The sequence below is a fragment of the Sceloporus undulatus genome, chromosome 6 (genome assembly GCF_019175285.1).
Source record: "Sceloporus undulatus isolate JIND9_A2432 ecotype Alabama chromosome 6, SceUnd_v1.1, whole genome shotgun sequence".
Taxonomy (NCBI): Eukaryota; Metazoa; Chordata; class Lepidosauria; order Squamata; family Phrynosomatidae; genus Sceloporus; species Sceloporus undulatus.
The window spans coordinates 87,893,985-87,916,293 of record NC_056527.1 but is presented as its reverse complement, the minus strand read 5'-3'; the positions used below and the strand labels follow the sequence as shown (position 1 = coordinate 87,916,293).

The 22,309-nt window shown below is 40.9% G+C and overlaps 2 protein-coding genes across 9 annotated transcripts in view; one reads left to right on the top strand and one right to left on the bottom strand.

The window, feature by feature from the left end:
* The window catches only part of RARA (retinoic acid receptor alpha), a 938,446-nt gene that overhangs the window by 763,857 nt on the left and 152,280 nt on the right, over positions 1–22,309 (bottom strand). The gene's annotated exons all lie outside the window — the stretch shown is intronic.
* The window catches only part of MED24 (mediator complex subunit 24), a 63,028-nt gene that overhangs the window by 11,336 nt on the left and 29,383 nt on the right, over positions 1–22,309 (top strand). For all 8 annotated transcript variants that reach the window (XR_006104749.1, XR_006104750.1, XR_006104748.1 and 5 more), the window contains exons 6-13: positions 6,279–6,502; positions 8,515–8,626; positions 8,742–8,892; positions 9,926–10,039; positions 12,872–12,919; positions 14,058–14,140; positions 17,984–18,070; positions 19,445–19,556. Coding sequence is in view for 4 of the 8 variants with exons in the window: in XM_042476505.1 (XP_042332439.1) it covers positions 6,279–6,502; positions 8,515–8,626; positions 8,742–8,892; positions 9,926–10,039; positions 12,872–12,919; positions 14,058–14,140; positions 17,984–18,070; positions 19,445–19,556 (931 nt within the window). In the remaining 4 variants the exon portion in view is untranslated. The remainder of the gene's footprint in view (positions 1–6,278; positions 6,503–8,514; positions 8,627–8,741; positions 8,893–9,925; positions 10,040–12,871; positions 12,920–14,057; positions 14,141–17,983; positions 18,071–19,444; positions 19,557–22,309) is intronic.

Sequence of the window (22,309 nt, the reverse complement as noted above, 5' to 3'; positions counted from 1 at the left end):
CCAGTATTGGTGTTATATGGTCACTCCTAGATATTCCAGATACCATATTCCATACCAGTTGAAGCTTCTGGACTAGGCACAACGGTAGCCACATGTAGAGCGCATTACAAAAATTGAGTCATGAGATTACCAGTGCATCTACTGCAGTTTCCAAGGATCCCAGTTCCAAGAAAGGGTGGAGCTGGCGTATCAGCCAAAGTTGATAACAGGCACTCCTGACCGTCGCATTCACCTGATTTGACCGTCACATTCACTCATTTATCTGTCGTTGTTGCTGATGTCCGAGACATGGAGAAATATTTGGGTGTCATCTGTGTATTGATAACACCCTGCTCCATGAGCCCATCCAGGTTGGAGCAGTTTGTAAAAACATAATAATTGTAAGATGGCCATCACCAAGAGAGGAGAAGTCAATGGTCCAAAACACACTGCATTAAAAAAAAAATCCAGCCTGAGACTGCTTTAACTGCCCTGGCTCAGTGCTAGGGAGTCTGGGAATTGTAGTTTATTAGTCCTCAGAGGCTCTATATACACACTGTCACACTGTCTGTGTGTGTGTGTGTGTGTGTGTACGCGTGCACACACACACACATGCAGAAAGTCAGAAAATGGTATAAAATAGGGCAAAGAAATTGAATGTATGTGTTTTTTTTTAAATGTGGTATGTTTTATTTTGCTACTGTGAAAATAACATTATTATTATTATTATTATTATTATTATTATTATTATTATTATTTGCATTCTGCTTTTTCACAAAGGAATCAAAGTGGATTCCAACAGTATAAATAAATCATCAAACAATTAAAAATTACAATTTAAAAACCTCAAAACCCAAACCCTCCTTCCAATCAGTTAGATTATTAAAAAAATAAATAAAATAAAATAAAACTTTTATTTATATCCTGCTTTTTGTTTCAACAATCTAAGTGGCATACAACATTAAAATAATACAATAATATATACAACCCCCCCCCTTAAAAAGGATTAAACAGTTCTAGCAATTAAAATTACAAAGACTAAAGTCTAAAAACAATAGAACAATAGTGGTGGGGGGATCTTTATGTGGCCGGGTGATATTCCAGGAAGGCCTGCCGGAAGAGGTCTGTCTTGACAGCTTTCTTAAAGCTATCTATGTTGGTAATTTGACGGATCTCGTCCGGCAGGCCATTCCATAAGGTGGGAGTGATCTCGGAAAAAGTCCTCTGGGAGGTCGCAGTCAATCTGGTCTTTACAGACTGCAACAAATTCCTCCCAGAGGATCTGAGTGCACGTGTTAAAGATACATTACAGTGACATCAGAGCTCTGACTTGCAGTTATTGGAATGCTCCCTTCCACAAAGAACTGCATATGGCAGTGTGGAATCCTTGCACTTTCAGCACTTCTCATACACTTGCATGATACCAGCTCAGAACATGTCACAGATACTTTGGATGTTGTTGTTCAGTGTGGCCTGTAAAGAATGTCCTATGTTTTGATCTGGCCCCAGGGTCAGTGAAAACAACACAGGATTTGAGTGTCATGTCTGACCCCAAACATGGTTGTCATGGGGCACTGTGTTCTTTCCATGCTGTTTTAGAGCTGCTCTGGTTGGTGGGGGTCTTTTGTACGCTACTGAGGAGCATCTTTCTTGCCTTATCAATTTCTGTACATGTGTGGGTTCATTTGTATAACAAGATGGCGGATACTTGTGATGTAGTCTGGGTTGTCACTTTGTGCACAGGACCTGTCCAGCAGTTCATCAGACAGTTCAGGTGGTGCTTTCCAGATAGCCTTATGGATCAACCCTGTCTAAGCAGGCAATGAGTATTTTGATTTAGGTGGGCTTTGGTATAATTTAGCAAATCATTTCTTTTGTTCTGATATAAGGGTATATCATCAGCACCATTGAATGCATACTACTTGTTCCTTACTTGTTAGGAGATCTTTAGTATCCTTAGAAAGCCCTGGTGGCTCAGTGGTTAAATGCCTGTACTATAGCCACTCGCTCAAAACCATAAGTTTGTGAGTTCAATGCCAGCGAAAGGGCTCAAGCTCAACTCAGGCTTGCATCCTTCCGAGGTTGCTAAAATGAGTACCCACATTGTTGGGGGCAATAAGCTTACACTTTGTAAACCACTTAGACACTGTTAGTTCAGTATGAAGCGGTATATAAACGAAGCTGTTTGTTTCTATGCACCAGGGTTGTAGCTAAAGGGTGTTTGTGTGAAATCAGGATATTGTACCCCAGGTAAGAATTCTCCCCTAATGAAATTTTCTTTCAGTCCCCAAATTTCTAGCATTGCAGAGTGAGACATTTAAAATCATTCATACCTAGAACTCATAGTTGGTGTATTTGTATTCCTTTAGTAACTTTGCTACCCCTTTTCTTTGGATGTCCAAATTGTGTTTTTAAATGATCAACTGAATTTTTAATTTACTGCAATGCTAGAATTGCAGGGAGAAAAGGAAATTTTTACAGGTGAGGCAGAATTTTTATTGGGGGGTTCTGTAGGTACACCTTTGCTATACATTCTTTCATTATAAATTGTAAAGTCATTGGTGGTCAAAGAATTTCTAGCAAAGGGAAAAGTAGTGGATCACACATGATTGAAATTGATCCTCTCGAGACAGAAGCTACAGCTGATATCTACAGACATCTGGATTACTAACCAGTGGTGTAGTTAGGGGTCAAAATCTAAGGCCCCTCCTGCTTAGAGGGCCCAACAAATAATCACTCAGGTGATGGGGCAGTAACAAATGGTCTGGTATCAGCATCAAGCATTCAGAGAACAACCCTGCTCATTGCAGTTTTCTTTCTCCTTCTTTTTAAACAGATTTTTTAGTCAGAGGTACCCAGCTGGACAATAAACATGGCTGCAGATTCTCCTTTTATTATTGCTACTTTCAATATATATTATCCTTTTTGACAACAAAGTGTTGTTTTATAATAGAGTGTATGTTTATCATCAGAGCCACAGAAGTCAACTTCAGGTTATTTCTGTAGTCGTGGTGGTGTTATAATTTAAATTACTCTTAAAAAAAAGTGAAAATGGCAAGATAATCAGAATATCTTTTAAATCAAGGTTGGCAAATTGTTTGCTTTGACAGATGAGGAATGTATAAGCAGTTGTAATCATGTGGTAATGGTGATGGATGGAGAAGGAAAATGTTAGTTGTATACTTCCCAATGATAGGAATGCACATGCCCATCTAAAGCAGGGATGGGAATCATGTGGCCCTCCAGATATTGTTGGATTGCATCTCCCAGCACATAGCCAGTGGTGGGAGGAGCAGTACAGTCTGTAATGACTCCCTATAAGGTCATTACATTCAGAGTCTAAAATTACTCAGATGTGCCACTGCTCTTGAACAAGGCATAACTAACCTATACTGAATATATACTCTTAAGAACATAAAAGTGTACTGCCAGCTCTTACTGGAGGACACCTGTGTGTTTAATGTATGTTCTTGTTTGGTGCTGAGATGCTGAGGCAGACCGGTTTCCTTATGTATGTTGGGCTAAGTTATTAAAGCCTTTATAATTCAAAATCAGCAACTGGATGTGTGCTATAAAGCAACAGGGAGCCACTGAAGAGCCTTTTTGCCTAGCTGTGATAACCGGCTGTTGTTTCAGACTGATTCATTAATTGCCTCATTCAGTGCCTACTGTCATACTGAGCCAGAAAATAAATATACAGCCTCTCCAAACCCCAACAACTCATTGTATTTGGGGCTTTGCATGTGGGACCTTTAGAATGAGAAGAACAGATTAGGCAGCAGTATGTACTAAACACCACTGTGTTGCCTGAAATGATGAATATTGTAAGTATTACCTCCATAACCATTAGGACAAGACACATGTTTTTTTTTTAAATGCCAAAAATGAGCCAGATGCAAAAGAAACATAGGAGTTGTCTGGAATCCCAGTTCTGCCCCTCCATGCAAGAGATCACAGCCTTGCAGGTCACTCATTTATCTCTGGGTTTGTCCTTTATTTCAACCCCTCCAAAATCCCGCTTTTCTAAAATGTGACAAAATCTTTTATTTTAGTGCCCTTAATTTAGAGCTAACAGGTGCATACACTGATGTGGAGAGAAATGTGAGGAAATAGCAACCCTCCTTTTGTACAAGAAAATAGAAACAATGAATATTAACCTGTCACCAAAATGCTGATAAACAGCTGTTCTCAGCCAGATACAAAGCCACTACTTAATCCTCTGCCTGGTTAATTCAATCTTCTGGTTTTTCGTTTGATCAAAACTGTTCAGTTCTGGGATTATTTGTGTTAGTTGCAGTAGCGCTTGTCTCATCGAAAGGGTTTCTCCTTCACTCCTTGTTTGGTTTTTTGGGCTAGGCCATTTTAATCATAGGCTTGAATAATTTTCCTTTCCCCCTTTTAATATGTTTAAACAAAGGAGGGTACTGTAATTATTGTGAATACGGCAGTGTACACAGCAGTGCTATACTACGCAAGTCCCAGTTGCTCATCCTCCCTCCCAGTTGTAGATTTTGGAGCTTTTGATGATAGGAGAAATCCCTCATTTTCCTGGTTCTTCCTGAGTTTTCTGGGAAAATTCTGTTAAAAAAAAACTGGATTGGGTAAAGGGATTTACCCCCTCTTTTTAGTTTAAAAAGCTTGGACAGAGTCTTTCCTCTTGATCCATTTCTTGGTCCTTTTCAGCTCTAGTTACTGCTGTGTTATGACAATAAACAATATTTTGCAATATCCTGTGTTTCAGGGCCTTCCAATAATTTTACCTAGATTGGACACGATCAGACATCATGGCAAGCCAGAATTCTACAAAATTCTGTCTTACTGACAACAAGACAGTGTGCTGGCATATGTTGGCCACCAGATAGGTTTCCTCTAAAAGCAGGAGCAGCTAAACAAACCCAGAACCTTCCATCTCTGGATTGTTTCATGATGCCCAGCTGTGGAAATCTGGCTTGTTTTTCCCTTGACAAGCCAGGAAAACATCCCATGGTTTGTCCCCAAGAATTCTGACTTACCATGATGTATGAACCCAGCCTTTATCTCAGTAATACTTAAAACTATCCTTCAAGATAAATGAGTATTAAACATAATATAATAGCATAATACTGGTGCTCTGGCTTGTTGTAGGAGAAACATTAGATCCCCCCCCCCCCGGCTTTTTGGGAGAGCAGTAAACCAGAGCACTCATCTGCTACTTCAGGTGTCATGATAGACAGCTGTCAAAAGACTATTTTGTTTAGCTTTTCCTACTGCGAATGTGAGTGACTACCCAGTGTGTGGCAACATGCTGACTCACTCAGGACAAGACTATTATAACATCTGAAGACACCTTTGAAAGTTCCCTAGCCAGTTCATGGCAGACCTATGATTTGAACTAGGGACTTTTTGGTTTATAATTTGGTCTTTGAATAGACTAAGCAGGGTCCCTTAAAAGGTACATGGTCTTCTTTGTTACAGGCTACTCAGCAGGAGACAGATCTGTGCTTTTAAGTCCTGTTTCCTGTGGATGAAGAACAAACATGCAGCTTGCAAGAAATATCTGTTTCCCTTTATTCTCTTGACGGCTGGATTCAGCACTGATAGCTGTCAGTGGCTGGGGATCTTCACTGACCATTGATATGTTCCCTACTCCATAACAGCTTGTGGGACAAGTCCTTCCCCTAAGCTGTTTTAGCACCAAGAAAGTGGTTTTTCCAACCAAGAAGAAAACCTAAAGAGTGTGCAGACATTTTTAAAAGAAGCATTTTTTTTTTTGCAAAATAAATTTAAAAAATAGGACATTAAAAAGCCTTGGGCTCAAGTAACCTGACTACATCTTGCCCACTCCAACATAATATTTCCATATAATATAAGTGGTCGCTTCCCACCTGCTACATTTGTAAGGCTCCCAAGGCACTCAAGAATGGAACCATTATATTTCTTCTCTGCCACTGTTGGGCTCTAGCTGCTGCTTTGAATAGTTCAGGCCTCCTCTCCCATCTGTCTCCCTTTGGTTAGTTAAACAGAATTCAAGAAAGAAACACTCCTCCCTTGTGTATCTCCAAAAGGATTAGTCTGATCTTTTTTTCTCACCCCTTTGCCTAGAGAAACTGAATGGTAACTATGATTCTGACAGGACTAGATTTTGGGTTTTTCATTGTATCTCTCTGAGATGTGAAACCTGGAGTGAACAAATGAGACCTGAAAACTTTCTAAGTGGATGCTCCCATGGTGGGACTCATAAGAACCTGCAGCAGTTTAGGCAAGAAAAAGAAAATGGACTCATTACCAACCTTTTTGTTCTCTTCTTATTCTCCCTGCAGCTGCCACGGCAAAGCAGAAGAATGCATTGGTCTCTGCCGTGCTCTTGTAAATGTCCTCAATTGGATGCTCCGCTGTGCTGCTTTCTATACAGAGAAGATGAAACAGCCATTGGAGCAAGGAGTTGCTGAGAACCAGCTTAAGATGTGCCTAGACAGGCTTGTCAAGATCCTGGGCAGCACCAAGAACCGGGCCCTGATTCATATAGCCAAGTTGGAAGAGACACGTATGTAACTGATGCTCTTTTATTATAATTCACTTGAGATGTGAATTTTGGATTCAGTGCTTGCGGCTCACATGCATGCCTTTATTAGGATCTATTTCAGAAATTCTCTTATTGAACCCCATTATAAAGTATGAAGTAGGACCCCACTAGCCTCTTTATCACAATTTCCAATTTGTCATCTTCTGGCCTGAGAGGGATTGATCAGGCAGACCCAGCTCCACCAGGGATAGCCTGAAGGAAGAGGCTCCTCCCTCCTTAACTGTCATCTTTCGGCCTCCTATTCCCCTCCAGCTGTGCTCTGACTGTGTGGGGGAGAGGCTTGCGTACCCTAATGAAGTTGTGAGCTATGCTGGCGGTGGTATAATAGTCACTGGTAGGGCCTCCCATGACAGATGGGTCACAACCGAAGAGCGCCAAAGGGCAGGGTGGGCTCTCTAGCCTTATGGCAATCATCCTAGGAGAAGGAAAACTCTAATCCCAAACCTGGGCAAATGGTGCTCGTCTAACCCTGTAAGGTCAACTATCTAAGAGAAGGAAACTAATCAAACCTACGACCCAAGGGCCTTGCTGCCACCGTCCATGCTTGCCAAGGCCTCAGCAGACGAACCTCTGGTTTAAAGGGTGAGGCCAGTTCTATGCACGCTGCGCTCCACCAGAAAAATCCATTGCACAGGCTCGAAGGATACATCCAACGTCATCAATGCACTTGTAGAAAGCACAGATAAGTCCTTCCTGAATCTTCGTTCGCGAAGTAAAGCCAAGAAGGAAGAAGAACATGGGGTTGGCATTGCTGTTTTCCAGGCAAAGCTTCTTTTTTCCCCACTGTCTCCCAAGAGAATTACTATTTACAATTATTTCTATGTTTTTTAAACTTTAAGGCAGAAATACCATGCTTTAAAATTTGAGACATCTTGATAAAAGCCTAAATTTGAAGAAAGATCACTCTAGAAGCGGAATATGCACTTGTATGTATACACTGCTCCCTCGGGTTACGAAATTAATTCATTCCGCGGCCGCTTTCGTAACCCGAAAAGCCTTCGTAAGCCGAATTGCCATAGGCGCTAATGGGGAAAAGCCGCGTTTCGTGCGAAAAAGCGCCGAAAAGCACCAAAATTTTTTTTCGTAACCCGGAACAATTATTTCCAATGGGATTTTTTCGTATCCCGGAAATTTCGTAACCTGGGTATTTCGTATCCCGAGGTACCACTGTAGTTGCTTCTCCATTTGCACAGACTTCAAATCCGTGACCATTGCTTACTTGCGAGGAGCAAATGGAGGGAGTTAAAGTGGAATGCATGCCCATGGCACATGCCCACACCCACTTGCAGGCACACACCCTCTTTCTATTTTCATGGTGGGGGAGCGGCGGGAGCAGAACAGATCCCCTCTAAAATTGAGAGCTGACTGTAGGAGGTCTTAGGCTCAAACTGTGCACCTCTAGTTAAAAGTTCTCAGGTAACAAAGCTAAGAGAAATCTCTATCCTAACAAAACTGACAGTAACCTACTGGGCTTGATAGATCAGTGGTCTGAATCAGTATAAGACAGCTTCTTCTGTACTTCTTGAATCCAGCAAAAGCTACATCTGTACTAGTGACGATGCTGATGTAGACAAAAGATTTGCTTCTGACCCTGACCCTGTAATGTTTGTGGGTCAAGCAATATGGCACATGCATTTTGTGTCATTGGGCTTTCCCCCTTTCTAGGTTCCAGTCATGCACTAAGTGTGTGAGGGAAGTTGTATAAGGGTTTGTTGAAATAAACAGTCTAAATCCAATTGTTAGTCCCAAATGGAGTTAAATCAATGAGATTATCAGTATTGATTTACCATTCAACAGCTGATTCATTTGGGGCTAGCAGCTGGGTTTAGGCCATTGTGTATACTAGGTGTGTACAGTTACATTTTGACTAACAACCTAGACTTAGATTATCATCTCTTCCTGTTTCAGATCTGTTTTAACTGAATTGAGAATGAACCTGAGAGGAACTTAAAACCCTTGTCTTTCTTCTCTAGCTTCTTGGAATGCTGTCGAACAGTCCCTTGCTAAGTTAGGAGACAGTTTGGGATACATCAGCAACAGCCAGTTGAGGAGCCAAGCTGAAGAGTGCATCAGTCTTGTCAAGAGGTGAGCAAGTAGCAATAACAGGGCAAGAAGCAAGGATTTTCTCCATCTTTGTGTAAATGAAATTGGAATTTAATATATCTTCTGTCCCTCACCCCAAACCCAATTTTCTGCCTAGTATCCCTACCATGCTCTCTGTGCATTCAGAACAGCTGAACAAAACTGGCTTCCCCACCATCCATGCTGTGGTGCTGCTAGAGGGGACAATGAACCTGACTGGAGATCCACATCTATTGGTGGAACAGCTTGTGATGGTCAAAAGGATGCAGGTATAGCTGGACCATAGAAGGGATGTTTTCTGTTGCTGTATTTATTGTCTTCTGTCTTGATGAAGACAATTACATAGTTAAACGTCCTACTTTAATACAGGTGAAGGACTGTATATTTGAAAGCTTTCCTTAAATAAGAACATCTGATGCACAGCATGTAAGAGGGAGGCTGGAACAGAACCATTTTTCTGCACATGTTGTTTTCTGGATGCAGGACACATGTTTATATGGTGGAATATTCAGTCATATGATTTGTCATAGGCCTCCTGAAGTGATATACCTTGTACAAAATCAGTTTTGCAATGTGGTAAATTGTTTGTCTAGACTGGGAATCCCTGTAGCATTCTCCAGAAATAAGAACAGACCAGAACATTAATGAGAATATGACCAACACCATAGATTACACTGGAGACAGATCTGTACAAGTTGTATATTGCTGGCATCCAACAAAATGTGGGGACAGAAAGAGAAAAATACTGAAATCCTGCTGGTTAGTCCCAACTAGAGTGGACCCATTCAGTCAATTGTTTAATGTTGAGTCAACACATAGGCAGCTCCAATTAATTAAATGGTTGTACTCTAGTTTGGACTAATAGTAAGAGTTAGGCCTGTGTTTTCTTTTCTTGGCCATGCAGAGCTGCAGTAGACTTGATGACTCAAAAGTACTCTTCTCTGGAGAGCAGTCATCGCAGATGTAATTCCTTTCTTCCTGAAGACACAGCAGGCAGTTAGCAACCAAAGTTTTCCTCTGATGTTTTTCTTACTTCCTTGCTCCCACCCAACAGCTTGCTTGTGGCTGTTACTGTTGGCTAGTACAAAGTATCACTGGCAACCAAGTTTAGCTGTAGGGGTCTAGGCATGCTTTATACAAGAGATTGGGTGACGGTGGAATGGGACTGTTAGATAAGCCCATGGATGTGTGCTATAGGCCTCATGCTCTGCCTATAATGGCAGAGCTGGATTGCTCTGTGTTTCAGTTCTCTGCCCTGTGGAATATCTGATTTCACTATCTTTCCCTTTCTCTTCTCTCTAGCACATCCCATCCCCACTTTTCATTCTAGAAATCTGGAAAGCCTGCTTTGTGGGACTAATTGAGTGTCCTGAAGGCACAGAGGAGCTGAAATGGACAGCCTTCACTTTCCTCAAGGTATGAAATTCTTTGGCCTTTCAGTCAGAATGAAGCAACTGGGCTCAGCTCCTTTATAATCTTCTCTTGGTACCCTTTCAGTTTTCCAGCTTGGTGAACAACAGCAGCTGAGGAATTGTGGAGGGCAGAAAAGATTCATAGTTGCTGTAGGGCCTCAAGAAGGAGAGCAGATTGTAGCTAAGGAATAAACGCTTTGCATGCAAAATGTCCTTGATCAGTCTCTGACCCTTTAGGATTGGACTGGAAAACAACTTTGCCTGAGACGCCAGAGAGTCACTACCAGTCTTTGTAAACAGTACTGAGCTTAGAGGCATAGACAGTTTCCTGTGTTCCTAACAGAGAGAGTTGCTGTAGCCTCTTGCCTCTGCTAGCTCTGTGTGACTGAATTGGGAGAAGGGGGAAGGTTCTTGTTGGCTTTCTGTGTTTTAGCAGAAACATGGTCTGTACTTCCAAGGTTCGTTGTCATTTCTCTTTTGAAGTTGCAAAAACGTAAAAAGTTATTTCAAGTAGAATATGAATTGAGACTGCCTCTTCTTGAGAGCACCTCTTTTTTATCAGATAGTGCCAGTATGTACTCATTTGAGTACAGTACTTATTTGACATGTGGTGCTGGAGAAAAGTGCTGAGGATACCATAGACTGCCAAAAAAGCAAACAAATGGGTCCTTGAACAGAACCAGCCTGAAATCTCTCTGCAAGCCATGATGACAAAATTGAGGCTGTTGTATTTTGTCTACTCATTAGAAAAAACAATAATGACAGGAAAAGTAGAGGGTAGCAGAAAGAGAGGAAGATTGCACACTGGATGGATAGACTCCATCATGGAGGTCACAGGTCTGAGTCTGCAGGACCTAAACAGAGCAGTGGAAGACTGGGGGTCTTGGAGATGTCTCATCCAAGAGTCACCATGAGTCAAAAACAACAACAACAAACCAGTATGTGCTTGAATCAGGATCCCAGAAATCCCAGTCTAAGAATTAGCCTAATGAGCCCCCTCCAACTGTGTATTCGAGCACAGAAGGCATTGACTAGGGGTGCAGCATCAGCTCCTGCAGTTGACAGACTATGTTACTCCTCCATATTGGCCAGTATGAGTATGCAGGACGAGAAGCTTGACTTTATACTGTTGCCTTGTCACCGGGGCAGTACTTTCTTCCTGCTGTATTCCAGTCCCCTGCTCCAGGAACCTTGGATTGGAAAACACATTGCTAATCTAGGCATGGCTACCCTGGAAGTAGTCCTAACACAATACAGCTGCAAATTTTAGGGATTAAAAACTTATTTTAAAATGAAAAGAAAAAGAATCCTAAGGCTCTGCAGGATAAATGTCAGAGGCCTTTCCCACATGTTGTGGTTCTCACTCTTGCCATACGTACCTTTTATAACTGTGGCTTCCCTCTTTGGTTCAGTGCAAGTGCTCAAATCTACTTATTAACAAGCCACCGTGTGCTATTCACTGCTATTGTATTGATCAGGAACACATATAATAATCTTCCTAAGCTTCTCTTGCATTCTTTCTTTCTGGACTGTTGTCTTTGGTAGAGCCTGGAGGAGTTTCTCCATTTAGCTGTATAATTTTTCCCCCTCTGTGTAAACATAAGCCAGATGGCTCTGCCTTTCTTCTCCCTGGCTTCTCAGTAAACATACTCTGACGCTGCTAGATTCCCCAAAAGAGACTCAACAAATTGCAACTTAGCATTCCCTGCTTGCTCAGTAAACCTTAGCTGCAGCTCAAGTACATCGTGTAATTGATCATCTATGGAGAGAGGAATAAATTAAGAATTATGAAAGAGACCAATAGACATGTACCCGCACACTCACACATGCACCCTTGGTTAAGTTGGAATGTTCTAGAACAAAACAGAAGATGAAGAAACAGCCTCCAGAATTTATTGCGTCATGGGAGCATCAAATTCAAATTACAGACATTTAATTCTTGCTTTTTGCATTATTTTTGTATATTTTGGTGTGCAGTAGAGTTCAGAACTCTTTATCTGTGAAAAGATAACACCAAGAGAAACAGTTGATGCCACCCAGTCTGTTTCATAGTAAAATAGAGATTTGAAACTTTAGCTGTCCCAACTCCAAATCCCATATTCCCCATCACATTAGCATCTGTTCACATTGGATAATTGAAAAGTTTAGGTCAAATTACAGCTTTGTTTTATAAGATAGGAGACTGAAAGCAACAGCAGAAATTCTAACCTTGTCCTGAGCTTTAGAATGAACTGCTTTAATACCATGAAATGTTCACATATATTCCAGTTTTTAGGATGAAGGATAGGAACCAATATTGAAAAATAACCCAGTAACAAAATATTGAAAAGCAATGCATTTTTGAAGTGAAAATGAAAAGAATCTGCACAGGGCAAATCTCACATGGGGCCTTAGGACAGAATTAATTTATTTGGTTTATCTGAGGCATTTGTTTATCATTTGTCAACTCACAAGTGTCCCTGAGATGATCTCCTGAGAATGGACTATATGCAATTAGAACTGTATTCCTGAGAGCATACTGTATACAGTTAGGAGGAATGTGGGGTGGGATCAGAGATGGAGGGCTTGTGGGGAGAATGAGTGCACATATTGCTGAGGGCCAGTGCACATTTGTAGATCAATGTGGTTCCAAGAAAAAAGTGGTACAATCAGTGGCTAAAAAATCAGAATCTTATGAAGGACATGTGCAGGAGGTATGGAACGCACAAATAGGCTATAGGGAGAGGTACATTTTTGCACAGAGGGCAGAAGAGAGGGCAAAGATTAGGGCAGTGCGAGAAAAGGAGTGAGTAGTTTTGGATGGGCATGACTACATTATCATCTTGCTCTTTTTCAGATTCCACAAGTACTAGTGAAATTGAAAAAATATCCTCAAGGAGACAAGGTAAAAACATGCCAAAGGCCAATTTTATATTGCTTTAAAATGCCAGGTGTTTTGAAAATAAGAAGAAAAATTGTAACAAGTCCTCTTATTGCAAATTTGCAATTAAGAGTACTAAGATTAGAGGTGATGTTTACAGGATCAGGTAAATCCAGAGAGAAGACATCTAACAATGGCTGCTAACCATGATAGTTTCATTTAAGAATGAAACGATTACGCAGAGGTAGGATAGCTTTGGTGATCAGGTTTTTAGAAGAAACGCTTTCTACATCTTGTTGTGTTTGTAATTGTTATAGCAATATTGATTCTTTGCCCACTGTAAGAAGCAGAATACTGGGTTAAATGGATCTTCTCGTTTGAGTCAGAAAGCTATTCTTCAGCTACCTGGTGAATTTCTGGTTAACATGGGATTTAGATTTATTTCTTCCCATTACGTCCTTGAGAGCCTTTTTTTGTAGTGTGTAAAAGAGAATTAGATGGGAATGAATAAAGTTCAAAGCTAACTGTTTGGGGAATTATCTCTGTCTTTTAAAAATTTTTTTAAGAACTACTATTTCATTTATGAACTACCATCATTCTCTGGGTGTCGTGGATAAGCAGTCCACAAAGTTGTGTTATTCCCCCTGTGTCAGTGAATGTTGCTTATCTGAGCCATCCAAGAATGAATCCTCACATTAAGTACCAATCTCTCATTCTAAACTCAAGCATAAATGTTCTTTTTTTCTGTTTTAAACATAAATGATCCCCACTCCCAAAATCCACATAAAATCTGGAGGCACACTGCTACTCTCTGTTCCCAAATGCATTGATTATATCTCTTCTCTTCACCTCTTCTGAGGCAATTCCATAAAACTGAGATCCAGATCATAATAAACCTCTTGGAAAGAGCAGGACACAAAGTCATCTTTTACTAGAGTACAGTACCTTGAAATGGTGTCTCAGTGTGACCCAAGATGCATCTTATAGAATGTGGTAAAAATGTTTTCCAGTTTATCATAGATGAAAGGAATTGCTTTCTAGCAATTATTGTGAGTTAATTTGCACACCACTGTTATTGGAATGCATTGTCTTTGTTCTGTTTTATATGGAATTCAGGTTCAGACAGCTAATGCAAAGTGTTAAAAGACTTGTGTAATTGTAGGATTTCACAGAAGATGTAAATTGTGCCTTTGAGTTCCTACTGAAGCTGACTCCACTGCTGGACAAGGCTGATCAACGCTGCAAGTAGGTTCCCTTTCCCTGCAACCAGAACTAAGGACCAACCTTTATATATTTGATTTGAGAACTATTGCTTTTAGTCTCACATGCATGTTCTTCAGGCTCTGTTCATGGCTCTACCCCAAGCCCTACTCACTCAGCTTTCAGACACCATCCCTTAGTCCCACAAGTCTATGCCTGGAGTCTTAGAGACAGAAACTTAGGGAATCTGACATTTTTAGTTTCGCTGGCAGGGTGAAAGTTGAGTTTGAGGGATCTGTTCTTTTGCTGTTGGATTTCAGAGCAAGCAAATATTAGCTGATTAAGAACAGGTGCAGCAGAGTGAGAATATGAGTAAGGTTAAGACAGGAATTCCTAAGTGACATTGCAGGGTTGAGTGGGGTTAGATTACTGGAGAATCTGCCGAGAAATTCAACAAAAACAGCAAGCTGAAGGAACCTGCTTGGGGAGATGGTAGGGTTATTCCAGCCAGGACGCTGGTGTGAAAACAGTTCCAGCTAATCAGACACATGAGTCCAGGTGAATTCCTGGTGGGAAACGTAAGATCACTTCCTTTACTGTCCAGATCTGTTTCCTGTTCTCTTAGTACTACAACTTAATGCTGTGCCCATTACTCCTCTTGTTTAGCTTCTTCACACTGTGTTATCTTTGGATGACTTAATGATATTATGCACTGAAAGAAAAGTGTACTAGGAAGGAGTGTGGAGCTTTGAGACAGTGGCATTGGCCACAAAAGGAAGCACCGTAAGAACAGTATGAAGCGTGGCATAGCATCACAAACGGGGCATATAAACCACCTATCATTATTAGAGCATTTGTGTGTATCCACATACAAACATGGAATAAAAAGCTATATTTCAAATTACAGCAGTGTATATTGTGAAATAAATTGTGAAAACAAATGGTAAAATGTTTCATTAGGAGTGAGCTATTGTTGGGTTCAAAACAGCTATCCAAAGCAGATTTACCTTTATATATTTATAAACTGCTTTTCTTTTCCTAGAAGACAGCTAATTGCAAGTTAAAATAATAGAAACTGAACTTGAGTTGAATTTTCTGCCCTTTCCAGAATATGAAACTAAAATTTTTTGCAGAAGAAATAAGCTAAGGCAAAACTTCCACAGCTGTTGAATGCTCACAGAGAAGGTCCTGAAAAATCAACAAGCATCACCCAACATCATGTATGCCCCGCACCCATGCAGATCCTCTCTTAATAATTTTGAGCAGTAGGGTTTAAATGGAGTTTCAGCTTTTTCATTTTTGGTGGAGAGATAACAACTTGTCTGCAGTGGCCTGTTGATATTTGTGGTTTAGCAGAAATTTGAATTTGTAGCCCCAGGCCCAAATCTCATAATTTCACCTGAGACTGGCCAGCATGTACAACTGAAAACAGGAGTGAGTTCTATTTTTTTCTGAACTGAGAATTTTTTAAATCACTGGTAATTCCCCCCCATCTGTGGCATGAAACATCAGAGATTGTTGAAACTGGGGAAGGGCCAGCAACAACGGACAGCCTTGTAAACGGCGTCCATCATGCTCAGGTTTGCTGCTGACGTCGCAACTAGAACTGTTTGTTCTGCATGATAGATGAGGAGCAAAACTCCCCAATGTGTGAAGCTGTCAGTGCTGCTCTTGCATAAAATAATGTAAAATAGCATTTCAAAACAATTGGGTCCAATTTTCTTATGCCCAGTTCTGAACGCTTTGTTCTGCTAACATAAGGACAAGCCTAGCTGGTTCTTTCTCATATTTAATGCTTTAGTCAGGGCCAGGTATAGTACTCACTACTAAATACAGAACAAGCTTTCAGTTAAGGATTTCACATCCTAGGAATCTTGACTTTCACTTTTACAAAATTAAGAAAAGTGACAGACTCTTATGCAAAAATAACCTTGAAAATGTACTGTGCAGAAGCCCCCAAAATATCTGGGTAGGATTTCCTCTGGTTCATCTGCGACGGATAGAATCTATGTAAAGCAAGCAAACACATGCAAATGTGTTATGTTTACATAACTGAGTTAGACTGCAGAATCGAGTGGCTTCTGTATATAGCTGCTGTTGTAGTAGATAAGGTTTTGCTCTTGGAAATTAGTGGAGGCAAGTGTTTCCTCCTTGTTCCTGAGCCAGCTGACGGGCTGACCTTAAGTAAATGATTGCATCTCAGCCTCATGTACACACTGCATTTTTATTAGGCTAAGATGTGAGCCTCACAGAGACTGCATATGAGGCTGCTGAAGTGCTATAACTCCTATGTAATTCTCCCTCACAGAATAGATGGCATACAAAAGTAATACCAACTATTTTGATTATATACAATCTCCAGCTCCCCATTATTGGGAGCTGTCTTTTTTTTTAATCGTCAGTGGATCTACTGCTGGTCAGTAAAAAAAATTAGAAGACATGTAATTCCCAATCATCACTGTTCTCTCTGTGTTTATGAGATTTGCACACCATCTCTTCTTCTAAGAGGATATACTTGGTTATTCTTGGGGGAATCACTGTGGAACGTAGGATAGGAGGTGTTCCCTGGAGACCAGAGTTTGGCTGGCCTTGATAGATTTTGACCACAAACAGGTTTTCAAGCATGTTTTCAGAAAAAAGGTTGAAACCAGAACAAGAAAGCATAGAGCCACTTCTACATTTCATCCATCCATACTATTTATTCCCAAGGTAGTAACAATAAGAATAAATTAAAGCAGTACAAATTTAGAACATCTGATAAAACAGTGGGTGTATATTTACTGCATAAAGCCTAGAAAATTAACAAAGTCATCTTCCGTAACAGAAAATAAATAAGGGTGAAGATCTCTCCCTGGAAATACCACAGCCAGGAACTATCACAGAGAAAATTCTCTCTGCTATTGCCACCTGTCTGAGATAAGTGGGACCACCCAATGGAAGGCCTCTAAGTATAGCCTTTGTGTATGGGCCAGCCCATGTGGTACAAAATGATCTTTCAGGCCCTAATATAACGTTTTAAAGGGAAAAGTTAGTACTGTACTGTGAATTGTAATTGGAAATGAATCAGGAGCTACTGAAGTACCTGAGTGTTGATGATATAAATTCCCATTGGCCAGTTCCTGTTTATTGGCTAGTGGCTGGACTTGAAGTAGTGTCAGGTATAATGCATTTTATAGTAACGTAATTTAAAATTTGGCAGCACCTGAGTAACTGTGATCAGATTGTCTTTGAGACAATTTTCATCTGGTGCATCAGCCTCAGCTGATGGTTGTTCTGTGCCATAGGGACCACTTAGTGAAAAAGTTGGACCTATGGCCATTCCCAAACTATAAATCTGATAATTTAGAGATGGGTGATCCTTTTTGTTTCAAGGAGTAATTTCAGTTTGAAAATGGTGGCTGGGATATTGTTCCAGCAGTGGGCAGTACAGAGAGGGCAGGATTTGACCAAAGAAAGTGGATGGGGATAAATTAAAATTTTACCAATTTGCCCATGTATATTACCTTTTAGGTATGCAGTGCCTGAGCCAGAGCTGTTGTTTCATCCAAGGACTTGCCCTTAAATACAGTATCTAAATGTGGCTATCATATCACCCCTTAACCTTCTCTTCCCAAGGCTAAACCTACCCAGTTACCTAAGCTACTCATCATAGGGCATGGTTTCCAGACTTTTCACCATTTTGGTCACTCACTTCCTCTCTCCACTCAGACAAAGCCATCTTAAAAGTGGATTCTTTCTGTCTCTTCAGATTTATTTTCTCTTCTTTGTGGGCATTCACCATTTGTTGCCCAGTGTTCCTTCCCTAAATGTCCAGTATGGTAATGGTCCTCCCTCATTGCATTCTGCGTTCCATTCTAGTATTTCTACACATTTCCCTTTCTTTTCCAGCTGTGACTGCATAAATCTCCTCCTTCATGAATGTACCAAACAGGGTCTGCTCTCTGAACCCAATATGGATAACCTTATAGCCAAAAGGTAAGCTTTATCTAGCTTTGTTTTAAAGAGGTTAGGATTCAGGGGAAAGGATTGACTGAGGTTGCTTTCAAAACGTTCTTGAACCATTTGTTGGTTTTTTTTACTATTTTAAAGCAGAAGGGAGAGGAAGTGCTTGGTTTTCAGTTTCTATACAATCATGGGTGAATACACACAACCAATCTAGCAAGTGGTCAGTGTGAAAAAAAATGTCAATTTCTTAGAAGTTTATTGAAGTGCAACAGTACAGATTACTATGACTGGCTTTGTCCTGTAAAGTGGCTTCATGTCCCTCCACCTTAGGTTAAGCTTTTTCACTACTACAGTGAGCACTCCACATTTGCTGGGATTAGGGGCACAGGACCCCCATGAATGTGGAAAAAAAGCAAATACCTACCCCCTACTATTTCTATAACCTGAGAGAACACCTCTCTAGGGATCTCTACGTTGTTCAGTGCAACTCTATGGCCAATATCTTCCAGGAGTTGACCACAGAATCATGCTAGAGGACCTACAATTGGCTAGAGAAGTGTTTTCTCTTGTACTAGGTCCTCCAATACAACTCTGTGGTCAACTTCCAGTAGAGTTACGCTGGAGGACCTAGAGATTCCTAGAGATAACATTTTATTCAAATCTGCAGATAATCTGTAAAAGTCAAAGCCGCAAATGCCGAGGGCCAACTATATTTGGTTCTTTATTTAGGGAAGTCACAGTCTTAAAAGTGTACCTGTACTGATGAGGATGGTGTTTCAAAGAAGTCAATAAAACTTTCCTCCTCTAAAAGAATCCTCTTTCTCTTGTGGGAAAAAAAAAGGCTGGCTTTTAAGAAAGAACATTGCATTGCTTTAAGCCTGTGACGTCATCCATCACATTGATTTTAAGGCTGTGAAGCCATCAATTGTGTGTAATTTCATACCTTAAAAATCAAGATTAAGCATATATCCCTGTCTACCCAGCCCTTTTATTACACAACATATGCTGAGATTAAACTTCAGAAATAGGATTCTGTGTCTCACTTAGCAAACAAACTCTCACACTCTAGTAAATTGACTGGTTTGGAATTAAATTTATTACTGTGGCCTTGATAAAGCTCCATTCTTAGACATTTTTGAACCTTTGTGTATTACTGCCATTAAGAATCAGCAAATTAACAGGAGCTTTATATATTAAATGGGTTCCTATACAAAATAGATCTTACAGACATTTAAGTATTTTAAAAATGTGAACAGCACTTTGATGGCTATCTAAACATGGTGTTTGTGGGGAATGGAATGAATGAGTGGTAGGTCATCATTACAACAAAGTGTTCTACTTTCATTAAGAGTTCCTCTAGGCTGTCATTGAAATTTTGGATGGTTTTCTTTCCACTTTACCCAGGACTGCTGATCGAGAAGATGCCCCATGCTTAAAATCTGCTGAGAATGCTAACATCCAGCCCAACCCAAGCCTCATCCTGCGAGCAGAGCCCACTGTCACCAATATCCTAAAAGTAGGTCCTACTCTGATGGTGTCATTCTGGGCACAGAAAAATATTTACCTTATTAAAGAATTTTAATCTTGTAGTTTACTAAGACTGTAATTGTATATAAACACACCTGGGAGTAAGCTTCTTTAAACTCAGTGTGACATACCTTTGAGTGTATTATGTATTTAGATGGAAATTGTGATTGTGTTGTAACATGTATTTGGTTTTAGCCTTCTCCTGGGAAGCTCAGAATGTCTATATGTTTCAGAGCATTTTTGTGAGACTAAGGTCCAAAACATACTGCAGAAATAATCCAGTTTGAGACAGCTTTAACTGCCCTGGCACAGTGCTAGGGAATCCTGTGAACTGTACTTTATTGTGGCACCAGAGCTTTCTGACAGAGAAGGCTAAATGTCTCACAAAACTACAGTTCCCAGAATTCACTAACATTGGGCCAGGACAGTTAAAGCGATCTCAAACTGGTTTATTATTATCTGCTGTGTGTTTTGGACCTCTGATGGAAAGAGAGTGACTTGCCTGTTCCTAACAAGTGAATTTCATTGCCCCCCCCCCCCCCACCCATCATCTGAATATTCAGTTTAGCAGTTTGTTCTTGTCTCCATGGTGCAGCAGTCTTATTTAGGTAAAGCAGTTATTGTAATTAGAATTTTCCGTTTTGATACTATGCCAAAGCGTAGCTGACGCATTATGATTTGTAAGCCCAGTTGAAACCATTGGTTCTAATTCTGGCTTGTTGATCAGTCACTAATAGTGCTTTATTAATTCAGACATTTATTTATTCATTTCCATTTATTTATAAATTCCTTACATCTAAACTTCTCAAAGCAGTGTACAGCAATACTCTAACATGCAGTGTAAGACCGGGATGGGCACACATAGGTTACATATAGTCCCCTCTCAGTTTTTGGTTTCTGAATCCCCACTGAATTGTAAACAAGAACATGGAGTCTCCAGGAAGTGCCATGCATCTTGTGAACAAGGCCTCTGGAGTCCTTCCAGGGATGTAGCCAAGGGGGGGGATCTGGGGGTCCGGACCCCCCCCCTTCCATTAGAAAAATGAATGGTGTGTGCTGCTGCGCCGCCGCACTCAAGCCCCATTATAATGGTGGCACTTAGTCTGGACCCCCCCTTCCTAAAATCCTAGCTACGTCCCTGGTCCTTCCCAGTTGTTTTAATCCCCCCCAAAGGAGAGGCATCAGAAGTGGAAACTGACAACTGGTTACCTCAGCTTTATTGATTATCTCAAATTATCTTAGTTTTATCAGGGGGAGGGGGGATCATGCCACCTTAGTAGGTTCAGGGATAGGATGTGGACCAAAGTTGCCCCTAATCTGATATAAAATAGTACATGGCATCAATATAAAACAACAACATTATTCATAAGAATAAATTCCTTGATAGCTAGACTACATTGAAAAGTTTTGTAGATAACCAGTATACTTCCTGCACTGAAGGTGTTGTGTTCTGCCAGTAGGCTTTCTTAATAAGAAGCCTAGCTGAATCATTCTGCACCAACGTCTACATCATCTTTAAATGCTTGAAGTTGTCGATCTCTGGATCACTATGATCAAGTGATACCACTCCAGAAACAGTTTTAGGTAGTGTAGCAGCTAAAGCTGGTAAAAGGTGCTTGGAGCCACTGAGGCTATTTGGCAACAAAGATGGACACAGGCATACCTCAGTCTGTGCCTTTGATCCTTCAGAGAGAGTGCAGCCCCAGCCAGAGCAAGTACCCTATCTAATTCCTGGACACGGGAACCATATACTCACAAGACCTCTGTCTTCTTAGCATCATGTCTCAGTTTTTTGGCCCTCATTTAGCCACACAGTGCATCCAGGACCTGCATGGCTGTAGCTGACTCATGTGTAACCAAGAAACAGGGCTGGGTGAAATCAGCATGCTAATTAAATTTTACTCCAGATTTTCTGATGTCTACCTCCAGTGGCTTCTTATAAATGTTAAATGGCATTGGGGATAAGGTACTGCCAAGAGCCTGCACGGTGTAGTGACTTGAGTGTTGGACTAGGACTCTGGGAGACCAGAGTTCAATTCTCCACTCAGCTATGACAAGCCACTGGGTGACCTTGAACAAGTCACACTTTCTCAGCTTTAGAGGATGGCAATAGCAAATTCCTCTGAACAGATCTGGCCAAGAAAATCTGTAGGTTGGAGTAGAATTGAAGGCACATGTGAACAACAGTAAGGTGGTATCCCATGGGATGCCTCTCCTGAGGGGTAATATTTCCAGCTTGTCTGCAGGAGGCTGTTATAAAACCATTACTAAAAATGCCATCCCTGAATACCTCCATCCTGGAAAATTATTGGCCAATCTCTAACATTCCATTTTTAGGCAAGAGTGGGTGTTGGCCTCTCAGCTCCGGTGGTTTCTGGATAAATGGGTTATCTAGATCCATTTCAGTCTGGTTTCAGGCCTGGTTATAGGACAGAGATGGCTTTGTTCACCTTGGTGGATGACCTACACTGGGAGCTAGACAGGTAGAGTATGTCACTGTTGCTTCTTCTGGACCTCTTGGTGGCTTTCAGTACCATCAACCATGATATTCTTCCTGGCCACCTGGCTGGAATGGGCTTATCTCCTTCCTTCCTGGAGGAGCAAGCCCAGAAGATGATGCTTGGGGAACCCTGTTTGACCCCTTGGCTGTTGGCCTGTGGGGTCTCCCACGGTTCTGTTCTGCCTCCCATGCTATTTAACAGATACATTAAACTGCTTTGAGAGATTGTCTGGAGTTTTTGG